This window comes from Dermacentor andersoni, chromosome 3 (genome assembly GCF_023375885.2).
Source record: "Dermacentor andersoni chromosome 3, qqDerAnde1_hic_scaffold, whole genome shotgun sequence".
NCBI classification, from domain to species: Eukaryota; Metazoa; Arthropoda; class Arachnida; order Ixodida; family Ixodidae; genus Dermacentor; species Dermacentor andersoni.
The window spans coordinates 126,074,546-126,091,745 of NC_092816.1; the positions used below are offsets into that span (position 1 = coordinate 126,074,546).

General features: G+C 49.2%; 1 protein-coding gene across 1 annotated transcript in view; it reads left to right on the top strand.

Moving 5' to 3' along the window:
- LOC126537932 (neprilysin-1-like) overlaps nt 1-17,200 on the top strand; it is a 53,233-nt gene that overhangs the window by 19,359 nt on the left and 16,674 nt on the right. Inside the window, exons 5-7 of the mRNA XM_072286892.1 lie at nt 11,362-11,541; nt 13,912-14,071; nt 14,653-14,751. Of these exons, the coding sequence (XP_072142993.1) occupies nt 11,362-11,541; nt 13,912-14,071; nt 14,653-14,751 (439 nt within the window). The remainder of the gene's footprint in view (nt 1-11,361; nt 11,542-13,911; nt 14,072-14,652; nt 14,752-17,200) is intronic.

A 17,200-nucleotide genomic window follows, 5' to 3' on the forward strand; every position in this document is an offset into this window, starting at 1 on the left:
TGAACTTGCTGTGGATAAGGTTGGATTCTGGCGGCGTTTACGAGATGGTCGAGCACGTTAATTTCACGGGGACCGAAATGGCACTTGGAGGAGTTTAGCTGAAGGCCAGCCCTGCGAAACGCGGAGAGGATGGTTGTGAGGCGCCGCAGGTGGCTCTCAAGGTTCGACGAAAACAAAATCACATCGTCGTGGTAACAGAGGCATGTAGACCACTTCAAGCCGCGCAAGAGAGAGTTCATCATGAGCTCGAATGTAGCTGGAACATTGCATAATCCAAAGGGCATGACTTTAAATTGGTACAGACCATCCGGTTTGACGAAGGTGGTTTGCTCCCGGTCCATCTCATTGACGCTAGCCTACCAATAGCCGGAGTGGAGGTCAATTGATTAAAAGTATTGGGATCCGTGAAGGCAGTCAAGACGTTCATCACTGCGAGGTGGGGGATAAACATCCTTCTTTTTATCCTGTTGAGGTGACGGTAGTCAACGGAGAAGCGCAACGAGTTGTCTTTTTTCTTTACTAAGACAACCGGTGATCCCCACGGGCTACTGGAAGGTTCAATAATGTCCTTTTCCATTATCCTGTCTACCCCTTTGTGTATGTTGGCCCTTTCTGTTGCGGAGACACGATATGGCCGCCTATGAATGGGGCTGACATCACCGGTATTGATGCGATGCGTGACAACAGATGTCTGGCCAACTGGACGGTCGTCCAGTTGGCCAGGAAGGTCAGGGGCGATCTTCTCAGAAACATCGTTCGCTTGTGTCGAGTACGGAGGAGTGGGTGACAAAGGTCCGTTGGCGCTGAGGAAGGATTCAGAGGTCAAAGAAGAAATCTCAAAATCTTCCAAAGGAGTGATATGCACTATGAAGATGCCGTGTGGCCGCACACGCGACGAAAATCCAAAATTGAGGATGGGCACACGAGCGCAGTTTTTGCAGATCCGGATGAAGGTGCTCGGTAGGGCAATAATGCGCGACAAAACCCCGTCAGTAAGCGCCGACACGATGTAAGCGCCATCAGGTACGGGAGGACAGGGCGTCAGGAAGACATTTGTAGCCGCCTGTGGAGACAGCCTTGCAAACTCAGCGGAATATAAGCGGCGTGAAACACAAGTTCTTGCGTCGGCAGGAAGCGGCCGAGAATTAGGTCGTGCAGACAGTGTTACAGGACAATAAATATATATATTGAAAGGGTGTTTATTGATTGAGGGATGGCCAAGTAGCTCATAATCACCAGTCCCAGCCTTTGGCATCAGCAGCTCGAGCTCGGGTCTCACGCCGCAGCGGTGGCAGTGCCCACAACGCTACATGCTTATTTTACACTATAATTGCCTCCGTGGCGAAGAGGTGCCATCGAGACAACCTAAGGTGCTCACACGATGAGGAGATTGCGGTGCGGCTTCCGGCGGCTTCTGTGAACCGTCTGGCGCCCACGGCGGCTCTTGTCCGAAGATGGCGTCACCGGTTCGACTACATAGTTCACAGGTGGTGTACACTCGACGATCCAGAACGGAGCCTGATATTTCGGAGCAAGCTTTGGGCTAAAGCCTCGAGATTGGAAGGGTAGCTGAAGCCAGTGGTGAGAGCTGACGGCAAGGACTATGTGGGCTGATCGCTTTCGTGGCTATCTTTGTGGATGTGTTGGGTATCCGACGTGAATGAGCAAGCCGGTGGACGGCACTCTTCAGCATGGTGAGCAACTTCTGAAAGAGGGGCAACTGAGAGGAATCCAGATGATATGGTAGTACTATGTCCAGGGTAGTGGATGTTTCAGCGTCATAAAGAAGAAAAATTGATGAGAAGCTTGTGGTAGCCTGACGGGCGGTATTATAGGCGTCCGTCACGAAAGGGAGGGCGTCGTCCCAATTTGAATGAACGGACACCACTCGCATTGGGAGCATGTCATCAAGAGTGCATTTGACTCCTTCTCTTAGACCGTTAGTTTCTGGGTGATACCACGTACTGGCGCGTAGAATAGTTCAGTACGCGGCGAGTAGCTCATAAAAACCCTCCGACAAGAACACACGGCCTCGGTTGCTTAGCACTTCTCGCGATGCACGGCGCGTATCATGAAATGCCCTAAGATGAACGTGGTGACGTTGCCAGCAGCGGCCGAAGCAACATCAGCAGTTTCGGTGGATCGTGTTTCATGGTTGGCTGTCATAAATATCCAAAGATTTCCGTTAGCAGCGCATGGAAGAGGCCTGCAATGGTCAATGCCATCCCGGTCAAAAGGGCCTGCAGGAGACGGTAAAGGTTGCAGAGGGCCTGTCGTATGAGGAGATGTCTTGCATCGCTGACAGGCTGCACATGACCGAATGTATTTGCGGACATAAATATACATGCGGCATAAGTATACATGGACATAAGTATACATGCTCGTAGGTTTTCAGGACGCTAGCATAAGCTTCATGTGGGTCGGCGTGGAAATACGTGCATATGTCGGAACGAAAATGGCGAGTGATGACTAGCAGCCGTTTGCGATTGTCTGGCTGATAGTTTCGGCGGTACAAAGTTGCGTCCAGTAGCAGGAAATGGGTGGCTTGGCTACGAAGGGCTCGATGGCATGCAGCCTTTGAAGAACTGGTGACATTGTCAATAAAAGACTCAATCCACGGATCTTTTCTCTCTTCAGACAGTCAGTAACAGCAAGCGTAGCAACGGGTCACTCCATGGATAGGGCTGGCGTTCCGTCAGATTGCATGTGTGATTGGGAGAGCGCATCTACGTCAGAATGTACACGCCTGGAGTGGTAGGTGACGTGAATGTCAAATTCTTGGAGCCGAGTAGCCCAAGGTCCAAGACACCCTGACAGGTCTTACAGTGATGGAAGCCAGCACCGCGCTAGGTGGTCTATCACAACTTCGAACGGATGACCATACATGTAAGGGCGAAATTTGTTTAATGCCGAAACTATAGCCAAAAATTCTTTTTCTGAGACAGAATAATTGGTTTCTGTCTTCGTGACGGCACGATTCGCACATACAACCACTTATTCCGGGAAGCCAGGCTTGCGTTGCGCAAGGACAGCTCCAACACCAACGTCACTGGCGTCTGTATGAATTTCGGTCGGACCTCTCGGGTTGTAGTGCCGTACAACAGGCGGTGAGGTAAGTACACGACGGAAAGTGGGGAAGGCTTGGTCACATGCCGGTGTACAATCGCGAAGTTCACTAGGACGAACCAGGAACTTCTTCAGAGGTGTAATGATGTAGGCAAATTGCGCACAAAGCGACGAAAATAAGAGCAAAGCCAGACAAAACTTCGGAGGTATTTCACTGTAGCCGTCCGAGGAAACTGTGCCACAGCACGAAGCTTGTGAAGGTTGGGAAGGACGGGAAGGACGCTGCCTTTGGAAACGACGTGGCCAAGTATGTTCAGCTAGCGGGCTCGGACGCGGCACTTCTTCAAGTTCAGTTGAAGGCTGGTGGTGGCAAGACAAGTTAGAACTTCGCGTATACGAGACACGTGAGTGTTGAAATCGGGGGAGAAAACTACCATGACGTCCAAATAACACAAACATGTCTTCCATTTGAGGCGTGGCAGAATATTGTCCATCTTTTCGAATGTCGCGGGAGCATTGCATAGGCCGAATGGCATTACCGTAAACTCATACAGTCCGTCAGGCGTAGTCAAAGCTGTCTTCGAGCGATGGAATTCATCCATCAGGTCTTGGAATAGACCATTCACAAGTGCAAAGAAGAAAAGAATTCGTCAGCGTGTAGACAAACCAGGGCGTCATGTATACGCGGTAGAGGGTACATATCTTTTTTGCGTAATCTTGTTGAAGCGACGATAGTCCACAGAGAAACGAATTGAGCCATCTTCTTGCTTAACTAGTACTACGGGACGCAACCATTGACTGCTGGATGGATTGATAACACCATTTTTAATGTTTTGAACTTGCTGGGTGATGACACGACGCTCATTAGATGACACGCGGTACGGACGCTAGAGTAATGGTGCGTGGTCTCCCGTATCAATGTTGTCAGAGATGGTGCTTGTGCAGCATAATGCCGCTTGGTTCAAGTCAAAAGAAGTGTGAAAATCAGTTATAAGAGTAAGTAGCCTCTCACGTTGTGTCGGCTCGAGGTGATCGGTAATAGATTGACAAAAAACATCCGGTGAAATTCGCTTAGATGACACATGGGGCGTCAGTGGTGTTACATTAGCAGTATCCATGTCATCGGCAACAGGCAAATGCACAATAACGTCAGCGTCTACAGTCTGCATGGTACCAATAGTCTCGACATAGTGCAAAGCCAAAGTGTACGAATTTGGGTTAGAAACCAGTATTTCTGCAGCACCATGGCGAACCGCGAGGAGTGCGAAAATCAACAATATAGGCTGGTGCGACTGAAGAAGGCAGCACGTGTAAACTTGGCCATCGCGTGGGCAAGCGATGCGCATGAAACTGGGACAAATACAGCACTGTGAGTAGGAAGATCCGTATCCGAAGCTACAAAAATCCTACGAACATCATGAACTTATGAACTTGAAATTCGTGAGATGGCAAACCGCATAGAACGGAGAACTCAACCTCAGCACGTGCGCTGTCAATGACGGCATGATGGAGCGACAGAAAAGCCCCACCGAGAATCACGTCGTGGAACCAACAAGTTAGCACAAAGAAATCAATCGAATACAAACTGTCTCGAATCAGCACCTTGGAATGCACATAGTGACTGGCTGAGCTTGTGCACTGTCTGTTCCAAGCGATACTACCGAATGGGTCATGGTCAGTTTCGCTAATGCACAACAAAGTTTTTCACTAATCACGGATACAGCAGTACCTGTATCGACGAGCGCAAAAGATTTGGTGCTATTACCAGATTTGGGCAACAGAGATTTGGGCACTCCAATACCGTTAGCGGGCAAAAACGAGGACTTTTATGTTCCGACGACGACGCAGTTCGTCCCTGTGGAACTACAGAAATCAGATTTCTACCTCAGTATTACTGTCACTGGGCCTACGACGCATGAGTGAGAGTGAGCGCAGATGAGGGGAAGGCGAGCGACGAGTTCCATAGAGCTGTGACTGCGGAGCTGGTATGTCATTAGCAGCTTAAACTTGCGGTGCCGGCTGTTGAGGCATACGGTGGTTGGAAGCCGTGACTTCTGTAGCTGGGAGGTCGCGAGGTGCCCGTCAAGCTCGGCAAGCGCCGGCGGCAGAAACACACTACATGTCCCGGGGTACCACGGCGTAGCATATTGGGCGGTTCTCAGCAGTGCGCTAAGGATTTGTAACCTGCTGCTGTGCCCTTAAAATGGGAGCCGCCGTCTGGCGAGGCGAAGGCGGAGGAGAGAACACCAGCGGGCGAGGCACCGAAGGTGGAGGATAGTGCCCAGGAAGACAAGGCGCCCGTACAACGGCTTCAGCATACGTCAGAGGCGTTGCCACGGGATCCGGCTGACACGGAGGTGGAAGGGCTTCGCTCACTTGCTCCTGGATTATCTGTCGGATCGCTGGAGCGCTGCAGCGCCAAAGCCTTCTCCGACCACGGAGAAGCCTTCTCCATGGTCGGCAAAATGGAGAGCTGTCGCGCGACCTCCTCGCTCACAAGTTGCCTGGTTGTCGCCAATAACCAATGCTGCTAGCGAATCGTCCGTGGCCGGTGGGTGCCGAGCTAAGATGCGCTGTTTCCGTAGCTCGTCAAAACTTTGGGACAAATTGATAACTTCGGCGACGGTACCCGAATCCTTCGATAACAACATTCGAAACGCGTCCTCATCAATGCATTTCATAATGTATATTATGCTGTCCTGTTTTGCCATTGACGGATTCACGCACTTACACAGGTCAATCACATCTTCGATGTAAAAAGCCACGTAAGCGTTGTTTAGCGCGACGCTTGCGCACAGCATGCACCCTAACACTTTTGCAAAACAAATCTTGAATGCGCTCCATGTTTGGAAATCGTGTTCGTGGTTTCAGAACCAGAGGTTTGTGACGCCGGTAAAGCAAAGCAGCACGTTGTGCAACTTGGTGGCACAACGTGCTGCAACGTCCTGCCACTTGTGCTGGCTCCCCTGGTCGCACGATGACAACCAATCCTGCACGTAACCACCATCGGTGCGGCTAAAGATGGCAGGATCACGCTGGCGCAACACACCAAAAACGATGACCGCTGGAGACTGGTGTGTCTTGCTGGGTGCTTTCGTCAGGCATGGTCGCACCAGTGGGTAGCATCCAGCTTCGGAGTTCCAGTTTTCGATGTTACCCGGCACCTCCACCAAATGAAAGTGGGTTTATTGAAGCTCGTTCGAGGGATCGCGAGTAGCTTTTAATGACCCGTTCTAACTCTTGGCATCGTCAGCTCGAGTTCGGGTCTCGCTCCGCAGCGGTGGTAGTGCGCAGAGCGCTACACACACACACACACACACACACACACACACACACACACACACACACACACACACACACACACACACAAACACACACATATATATATATATATATATATATATATATATATATATATATATATATATATATATGTATATATATATAACCTAGGGTAAGGAATATTTATGAAATATTATTGTCGCATTGTTGTCAAAACATGTGCACCCATGTTTTTCGCTGAGCTCCTCTGTAAACGCTGCATGTGTTACTTTAGTTGGTCTATGAACCTACTTTTACAACCATCCGGTTCCGGAGTGGATTCTTACCTTTTTTGACATGTGTGCTGATGATTCATGAGGGGTGCAGTCACCTTTCAGCGAAAGTCTGTCTGCGGTCATGGAGCTTGCTTGTTTATTTAATTATTTTTGTCTAGCCACGTCGCATGATTTTCCGTAAACCCTGTTTTGCTGTATATGGCGTTGCTCTTCAAACCTGTTACAACTATCCTATCGCATATTTTTTTTTCTTGGTATGTACTCTGGATTTGCCACGAGCGCTGGCTCCGTACAGTAACAGCGTGTCTTCGCAGTTAATAAACGCATAGAGGGGCTCTCTAACCTGTGTAGGTATTTAAGCACAATGCCTTGCCGTTCCATGTATTCCCTGACAAAGGCCGAAATAAATAATAAATAAAGCTTATTTTTGTCCAAGTAGTTCAAATTATGGGTGTCATGGTGTTTTTTACGCCTTATGTGGAACACTAAATGCTTAACAAACGATTCACGCCTGCATCTTATTATGTTGGATGCGCTTTTATATAATAATAAATAAATGATGTCAGGCTGACTACAAATAGGGAAATAAAATTGTGAAATAGCATCAAACGAAGAATAAATTATTTACAGATGCGGCCAGCGTTTCTGTTAGTAGCTTTGCTTTTAACCGTCCAGACACAGTAGAAATATCCAAGAAGTTGGAGAAAGGTGCTGCAACAGGACGCAACACATGAGGATTAAAGTTCAGCTACACATATAATATTTTATTCAGCGTTACGACAACGCATACGCCTGCAGACTTTCAGGTGGAAAAATATTATTCAAGGAGAAGACGACATGATGTTTCTACTGCGCCAACCAGTCTCCTACGTGTGTGCTTTGGCAGTATGACGGTAGTAGCGTCATTAGTTTTTTTTTTTTACAATTTCCTGTTCTTTAACGGATGCTGTTTTGTTCTCAAAGGACTTTGAGAACACAGCTTTCATCACGCCGGATGGCTTGTACGAATTTACCGAAATGCCACTCGGGCGGTACAACGCGCCCACTACTTTCTAGCGTATGATGCACACCATCCTTCGTAACTAGAAGTGGAAAACACGTCTGTGCTACTTTGATGATATCGTTGTGTTTCAGCCAGATTTCCCGACCCACATCGTTCGCTTGCATGAGATACTGACCTGCCTCCCCCCTGCTGACCTCCAACTTAACACCAATAAGTGCCGTTTTGCTGCCCGCAAGTTAACAAAATTGGGAAACGTCCTTATCCAAGGACGGTGTGCTTCCTGTCCCAGCCAAGCTTCGCGCGGTCGCAGAGTTTCCGATACCCACTACTCTTAAGGCACTCCGCAGGTTTATAGGGCTCTGATGTTACTTTCGGCGTGCTGTGCGCAATTTTGCAACTATCATCGCACCACTGACCAATTTGCTTACCACTACCAACGGCATCTCCGTGTGGCCAACTTAATGTGACGAAGCCTTCAAACAACTACGTTGCCTACTTACGTCGCCACAGATTCTTCAACACTACGATCCCACAGCGCCCACATAGGTACACACGGTGTTACGGTTGGCGTCGGGCACCACGTTTCGCACTAGAAATCGTCTCGTCCTTGCCCGGTCGCCATGATGTATCGGATGCCTGAGCCCGCCGACAACGCCACGCTACCCCATTAGTAACGTCGGTCGAGCTTCAATAGGCAAGCGTCGCTAGAACTCGGCAGCAGTACGATATGCTACCCTGGAGTACGCAAAAAACTGACTGGCAGCGGTTGGGATCCGGAACCCTGGAGACCCCAACTTGAACGACAACTATGAGATCGTAGCCTCTTCGTCCTGGTGACAACGTTCGGGAGGAAGGTGTCTGGATTCATGACTGCATATGGTGAGTGCATGCCTTTTCTTCAATAAGATATCACTTGGCTTTACGTATTTTTTTTTAAATATACAGTGCAGTGATTTTTTTTACCGTTGACCGAAATTTTGAGTACGTCAAGGTTGTTATCGAGTGAAGAGTTAGCAGTACCAAGGGCAGCCATGAACTTGAAGGCACTGAAGAAGCCGTACTTGTTGAGCTTGGCCAGTGAGTTGGTCCTCCAAATTGCCGAATCGATGAGAAAGCCGGAGATCATAGAGGAGATCGAAGCGATCGGGGCAGACGACGATGAACTGAAGGAATGCCTAGAGAGCATTGCAGAGAACGAGGTCGAGCTTCGAAAGGCAGGCGTCGCTACAACTCGGCAGCAGTACGATACGCTACCCTGGAGTACACAACAACGGACGCCAGCGGCATCGGACTTGGTGCAGTCCTTGCACAACGGAAGGACGGCTATGACGAGTACGTCTTCGCGTATGCGAGCCGCACTTTAAACAAGGCCGAAGCCAACTACTCAGTAACAGAAAAGGAGTGCTTGTTCATTATTTTGGCTCTCATGAAATTTCGTAAACATCTATATGGTTGCCCTTTTGACATTATCGCCTACCCCCATTACCTTTGCTGCCTGTCCTCGTTGAAGGATCGTCAGGCCGTCTAGGCCAATGGGCACTTCGCTTTGAAGAATATGACATCCGGGTTGTCTACTGATCGGGCAAAAAGCACTCTGACGCCGATGCACTTTCCTGATCACCGTTACCTTCTGATGTAGTTTCAGTGTCTCCGCTCTTCGCATCCATGTCAGCCTTCAACGCCGCTGATATGCCAGACGAGCAGCGTAAGGATGCCCTGCTTTCAACTATATTGAATATCCTCTACGACCCATCTGCCACACCCTCTTCACGAACACTTCGTCGCCAAGCCGCTCACTTCGCTGTACGAGACAACTTCCTTTACCGCAGAAATTATTTGCCTGATGGTCGCAAATGGCTCCTTGTGATACCACGAGACCTGCGTTCTGACATATCCGCATATTTTCATGCTGCTCCTCATAATGGTCATGCCGGTGTTCTGAAAACGTGTACTGTTTCTACTGGCACGGCATGTATCACTTCATGCATGGCGTGCCAACGGCGATAAATTCCCCAGCGCCCTCCTGGTGAGCTACAGCCGCTGCCTTGTCCAGCTCGGCCATTCGATCGCGTCGGCATGGACCTATATGGTCCACTTCCCTGCAGCTCCTCGTGTAACCGATGCATAATTGTAGACGTCTGCCACTTTGGGCGCTACGCCGAGACTGCCGCACTCCCGGCAGCCTCTGGGCACGAAGTTGCGTTTTTCATCTTGCGGAACTTTGTTCTTCAACAAGGCACACCAAGCGAACTGCTCAGCGACAGGGCACGTTTCTTCTTGTCCGAAGTAATCCAAGCCCTTCTCGCTGCATGCAGCATCGTTCACCGCAAGTCTACAGCCTACCACCCGCAAACGAACGGCTTGACGGAGAGGTTCAACCGCGCACTTGGTGACATGCTAAACTATGTACTTCGCCTCAGACTACAGTAACTGGGATATTATATTGCCGTTCGTCACGTATGCCTATAATACGGCCACACAAGCTACCACTGGCTTTTCGCCCTTTTTTTCTGCTGTATGGACGAGAGCCCTCGTGTACTATGAACACGTTGCTCCCATACCGACCCGACGCTTCCGAATCCGCTCCTGTGTCTGAAGCCGCCAAATACGCCAAGGACTGTACGCAGCTCGCGCGAATCCTTACGACCGCTGCCAAGGTCGTAGAAAGCTGCGGCGTGACAGTGGTGCGCTTACACTATTTTTTCCGACTGGTTCCCTTGTTTGGTTGTGGGTCCCGCCTCACAGCCCTGGCCTTTTTACTAAACTCCTTGCACGTTATGATGGCCCCTACCACGTCATAGACCGTACCTCCGCTATCACCTACGTTGTAGAACCTGTGACGCATTCACCCGACCTTAGGCAACGTGGGCGCGACACGGTTCATGTAAACCGACTTAAACCGTACTATGACCCCCTCATCCTACCTACGCCGTATATCGCCAGGATGGCGGTTCGTGTACGGCCGGTGCAACTAGACTGTGCCTAGTGCCTTGTAATAAATCGTCATATTACACGGGTTTGACTGTTTGCTTCACAGTATCTGCTTCACAGTGTATGCCTGCATATAACAATATGCTGGAGAAATAGTTTCTCTTCACGCGAGAGGATGCGTATCCATTGAGGAAGAGATATGGGCGCACCGCTGCTAGTACTTGTGTGCCTATTTCGCATGCGAAACTGGGCGAAGAGTTTCATTGCCTTTGGGGGGGGGGGGGGAGTGGGGAGGAGGGCATGAGCTTCTTCGGGTCCTCCTTTGAATACGTGCCTGGCTTCTTTGACTAGAGTTCAGATAAAAGAATCATGACCTACAAAAAGCACGTTGACAACCTCCAGCCTTTGTCGTCGTTTCTGCTGCTACAACCCTGTATGGCATGTACCTAAGACGAAAACGGCTATTCCCGTGAAAGGACGCGGAGTTGACCTGCTACGCTCATCACCGCTGCAGACACGCTTTTAAAAAGCATTTGTACTTCAACAATTGACCACGCAAGACTAAAACACATCTTTTATTGATTTAGGCTTGTGAAGTGTACGTGCTTCATGCTCGATGATGGTTTCGGTTAAACACCATAGGTACACCTATTCCTCAGCGGACTCCCTTTTGACAATGGTGTTATGTGATGACTGCATTTTTCAACTTATGCCAGCAGGGCACTAAAAAATGAACGACAACGCTCAGTTAAGATTGCACCCACAATGTTTTCTTTGGCGATCAGCTGGGTTTTGTTCCCGCAGACGGCTTACCTTGTGGCGTGGATGACTTCAATTGATTTGGACCTGAACAACCAGACTGCGCTACAGAGCGTCGACCCAAAAGACATGATGGTGCGCTGCTCACTCGATTTCGGAGTCCAGGCAATCATTTCCATCAAACTTCTCGAACTTTTCTTCTTCAAGAAGAAGAGGGGAATTTTGGTGAGCCTACTTTACTCCTATTCTTACAGACTCTCAGGAAATCAGAGTAATTTTACGGTGTATGTTTGCGTTACACTTCGTCATTATTGTGATAATTTCTCCTCAGTGAAATTCACAGTGCACATCTGTCCTTCATGGTAGTGACGGTAGCAATTAAATCGCGATGTCGGCAAGCACGCGGCTCGGATATAGCATTTCAGAATGCTGAGCGTGCTCTCATCCCGCGTTGTTTTTTTCACTGTTCTGCGGAAAGCTTTCAAAAATTACTTGCATTGGGTGTGCAAAACTTCACATGCTATGTGTGGGCACTCAATAATTTTTGAACCGGTGGATGTGCATGAAAAAAATGTGTGGTATTTTTAACTGTCATTATAATGAGGCACAAATTGAATGGAGTGACACTCTGATTTAGTGCACAGCAATAAATTTCCAGAAGTAGACAAGTTAAGCCCATCACTTTATAGTGTGTAAACATCTAGCTATATAAAGGCAGCAGTATATATTGCACTCTGCCCATTCAAGAATCATGCTCAATGTGTGTATTTTCTATCATAAATTTCTATATTTCCTTTGTATGTCGAGTAGATGGACGCGCTTCTATGTTCGTGCCTAATATAAATGCCCATACTTGTGGACAAAACTATTTGTTCCAGCGGCAGGTTTTCATTCCGGAAGAAGCTGCGCCGGAAAAATAATTCCAAGCTTATCGATTGCTCATTAACATTCACGTTCGCTTTAGGTGTCCAGCGCATCCAAGTTCTTTCGAAATAAATAATGATAGGAGTAGCTCTCCCAGCTCTACGGTACGTTTCTGTGTTTGCTACTGGCGGGTTATGCCGTGTTGAGCCGTATAAGTGGTATGATGCCATGTAAGCACAACGGCTGTTTCACATATAACTACATGAACGACCAAATCTGGTGCAGCCGCATGCATCGTTGTAAAATCCAAAGAAGTATGGTTGTAATTCGTGCTGGCTCTTCTATTTCAGTCGTTCAGATAGTGAAACTCCCTTGCTGCTCCACAAGGGATCGGTGCCGTTCATCATCTAAAAAAAGAAATGCCGTGCCTGTATGCTTTATAAATATATTTTGAACTCTTTAGAAACACATGCTGCGTCAGCCTAGAAGCTTCGGCGTTGCGCTACATTCCTACAGGTGGCGGGTTCAAATCAGGCCGTGGCAGCTGCATTTTTAAAGGAATGAAGTGCAAGAAGCCTCATGTACTTAGATTCAGGCGCAAGTTAAACAACCCCAGGTGCCCAAAATTTTTCCGGATCCCTCGACAGCGTACATTACAATCATATTGTAGTTTTGGCGCGTAAAACACCAGGATTTATTCAATGTTGGATTTCCACAAACGATATACAAGGATTTCCTACAGAAACGAAACGTTCTCATGGACCTTGAGCACGCAAATACCGTTAATTACCTGTCACGACGTGGGCCTTGTGCAAGCGTATAAAATCAGAAGTTATTTGGGTATAACAATAAAGAGGTCAAAATAATATAGAGGCAAGGCTATTCGCAGCTCGATCAATGTCACTTCAACAGTTACGTCATTTCATTCGTGAAACAAAAAAAGTCGTTGTTGCATACTGACACGAGTACTTGTTTACTTGTTTCGGGTGGCCGCTTTTCAGCGTCTAACAAATGTTATGGCTCAGCGCGGAATGCGCACGCATGTATCAAAATTTCCCCGATGTTATGGATGGTTGTTCTTGCTGTCTCTTGCCAGAGAAGCTTCCGTAACCTGACTGAATGTGCGACAGGAATTGTGGAGAACTTTCGGGGAGACGGGGGCACCAGTGATTACTTTGGAACCTTCGATGACCTATGTACAATAACCGGCGTGGTAGACCGGCAGAGCAGATTTCGGCAATCGCCGTCTGCGTTCAACGCTATCGCTGTGCTTTGAGCGTAAATTGCTTTCATGGGCACAAGTTCGCCCAATAAAAAGATAGTTTCGTCATTCACAGTTTTGCCGCTCTATTATTTACCGTCACTACTACAAGACAATACAATGCTTCTGTAACAGCTTGCGAAATAAACGGCAGCAAAGCCGCGTCCCCCATTCCTCGTCCGGGGTCCCGTTTCATGCAATAGCCTCACGCACCCACGGCCGCGTCCTTGTATTTGGTTTGCCAGACAGCAATAGCAGCAATCGTAATTGCTCGTTCTCCGTGCGTCGGACTTGGTGGAACCGATCTGCAGAGGTTTTGCAATGACAGCGGCAATCGGAAGGCGGCAGACATTACACAGTCACAGAATAAAATTGGCATCATGTGAACTACTTTATTAGGTAATTCTGTTGTGATATGGGAGTGAAGCGTGGAACTGTTATCATCATCAAGATCCCCTGTTCTCTTGCAGCTGACTTACAGCGAAAGAGACTCTGAGCGGCTGGCTTCAGTCAGGAATGTTTCGGAAAAGGCGAAGTTGCGCGATTACGTCCAAATTCTCAGCTTGTACGGCTTGGACTCAAATGAAACGGAGAGACTCGCTTCCCTCATCAGCAAACACGAGTCAAAACGTGAGACATCTTTCATTTGTAAAGCACTTCTGACATAAGAACAAAGCAATTTATTGAAATCTGGTTAAGCTCCCAATGCTTTTCCAAATCCTGAACAACCATGGAGAGCATGTATTCGCAATGAAATTTGTACGTTAAATTGCCTTCTAAGAATATTCGCTGAATAAACTTGATTTCTATTTTAATATAAGCGGGTGCAGTCGGTCGGATTAAAGACATTCTTACAAAGAAAATCGTACTTGTGAGTTCCGACCCAGAAGCTATTTCTTTCCTCAGAAGAGTTACATCTGCCTAATGCTTTGCTATAAAACGCCGTCGGTATTTTGAGCAACATCTTTGAACACCTCGTTCGAAGAAGCTGAAATAAGATAGCCAGTGGCGACATATTCCTTTCGGAAGCGATTCCGCATGCATTCCTACAATTATGTTCTCCGTATTAATTTTTCGACAAAGATGAAGTTTTCGCACCAATTGCCTGTTTATTCCGCACGATTCAAGAAAAAATGTTTAAGAGTTCGCCAATGCAAGGTTTTTAGACTATGAATTCCTTTCTTCAAATGTTTACTTCTTGCTCGTTTCAGTTGACAACATCGTCTTGAATGAAAATATGGCGCAAGCCAAGATGTTGCTGGGAAATATTCGTTCTATGGGGATGCAGACACAACCGTACGTCAAGGGAGGTGCGTATATATATATATTCACACGTGTACTTATCTTTAACGGGCGACCACGTTTCGCCGCCTGAGAAATGTTATCGCACAGCGCGGGACGCGCCCGCATGTATCCGAAGTTACTGGAAAGTTATCGATGCTTCTATCGGCTGTCTGTTGTCGCCGAACCTTGTGTTATCTGATTTCATCGCCTGACGCGAATGGTGTAGAACTTTGTGGAAGGCACGCGGGTCCCAACGATTAGTGTGGAACATTCGACGACTGCTGTATAAAAGCCGACGCGCTTGACCCGCCGATCAGATTTTCGACGATCGCCGACAGTGTTCGCCGCTATCGTTGTGCTATATGTGTAGCCTGTTTTGTGGGCACAGGTTCGCCCAATAAAAGTTAGTTTTGTCGTTCACAGTATTGCTAATGTGTTCTTCAACGTCACCACCAGTGACATCTGGTGGAGGTGCTTTACGTTCATGTACGGGACGCCCCCGACAAGCCGTAATCCAAGCCCGGACCGCAAAGACAACACCAACGTCGTCCAAGGACACCGAGCAAGCCGCCGGCTACAGCATCTGCCCCCGGAACACGGTCGCCTACCATATACGACCAAGAAGACTGTCCAAGAAGATCGTCCAGAAACGACCAAAAAGACATCCCCAATGGCAGCCGTAGCAGCCCCAATTATTCTTCAGCAGCCCAGGGAACCACCGACATTCCGCGGTTCCACATTTGAGGACCCGGAAAGCTGGCTGGAAACGTATGAGAGGGTGGCTACGTTTAACAGCTGGGAAAGCGACGACAAGCTGCGACATGTCTATTTTGCATTGGAGGACGCCGCCAGGACATTGTTCGAGAACCGAGAAGCCACCTTAAATACCTGGGACCTGTTCCGAAGCGCCTTCCTGCAGACATTCGCAAGCGTCGTGCGCCGAGAACGAGCCCAAGCGCTATTAGAAACCCAGGTGCAGCTACCTAATGAGACAACCGCGATTTTCACGGAGGAAATAGGCCGTCTGTTGCGCCACGCCGACCCTGAAATGCCCGAGGAGAAGAACGTCCGCCTACTCATGCGTGGTGTGAAGGAGGAACTTTTTGCCGGAATGGTACGAAGCCCACCGAAGACCGTCGACGAGTTTCGTCGCCAGGCCACCAACATCGAAAAGACACTCGAGATGCGAAACCGGCAATTTGACCGCCGCACGAACTCGACAAACTACGCCGGAGTTCAGTCACTGGCCACCGACGACCTACGCGAGACTATCCGAGCGGTCGTGCAGGAGGAGCTACAGAAGCAGTTCTTATCATCACAGCCTCAAGTGGGTTCGATTGCCGACGCCGTACGTGAGCAGCTCCAACAACAACTCGGAGTAGCCCCTGAATTGGAGCAGCCTCATCCGCAAGCGATGACCTACGCCACCGTCACCCGCCGTCAAGGTCCTCCTCCACGACCGCGCCAGGGCCCCGTAACGCCACAATTCCGTCGACCACCACCGCCGATGCCAGCACGCCCAGCCGTCGCCCAGCGCAGCTACCCGAGGAAGACAGACGTTTGGCGCGATCCTGACTACCGCCCTCGCTGCTACCACTGCGGAGAAGCGGGTCGCGTCTACCGACGATGCCCATACCCGCAGATGGGACGGCGAGGTTTCGCCGTCAACGCTCCGCGCCCGTAGCAAGGTGAACGCCCTCGCGATATCGCTGACTACCTCGCCGCTACTCAGTGGAGCTCTCGACGACCGTCGCGTTCGCCATCGCCAGGCCGCTACCTGTCGCCGCAGCGCCGACCATACACTGGCCCAGCCCGGGGCCGGTCAGCGAGCCCATATCCGGAAAACTAAAGACAGCAACCGATGGAGGTGCGGTTGCTGTTCGTCGAACTGACGAAGATCCTCCGCGGCCGACGAAGGCACCGAAGAAACTTCCTCGACGACATAACGACACGCCGCCGTCCCGACGAAGTCTGAAAGCAAATAATGCGACGACAAAAGACGACCTGACGACGTCACATACCAGCCACAGGTCAACGCGACGCAGTCGTGATCCGCCGCCAAGACCAAACTGTAATGCAAAACAAAGAACCACCCACCTCGACGTGGTTCTCGACGGCCACACAGTCACCACCTTAGTCGACACAGGGGCTGATTACTCCATCATGAGAGGACACATCGCCGCCCAGTTGAAGAAAGTTAAGACTACATGGGAAGGCCCTCAAATTCGGACCGCTGGTGGACACATAACGCCGACTGGAATGTGCACGGCAAGAATTACCATTCACGACCGGACTTACCCTGTCACCTTCGTTATCCTCCAAGAGTGTTCACGAGACGTCATTCTCTGTATGGACTTCCTGGACCAACACGGCGCAATCATCGACCTGAAGTCGAAGTCAATAACGCTGTCGGAAGATCATGCGATACCACCGTAGAGCCTTCCTATTCACCGCGCCTTGAGTGTGCTCGAAGAT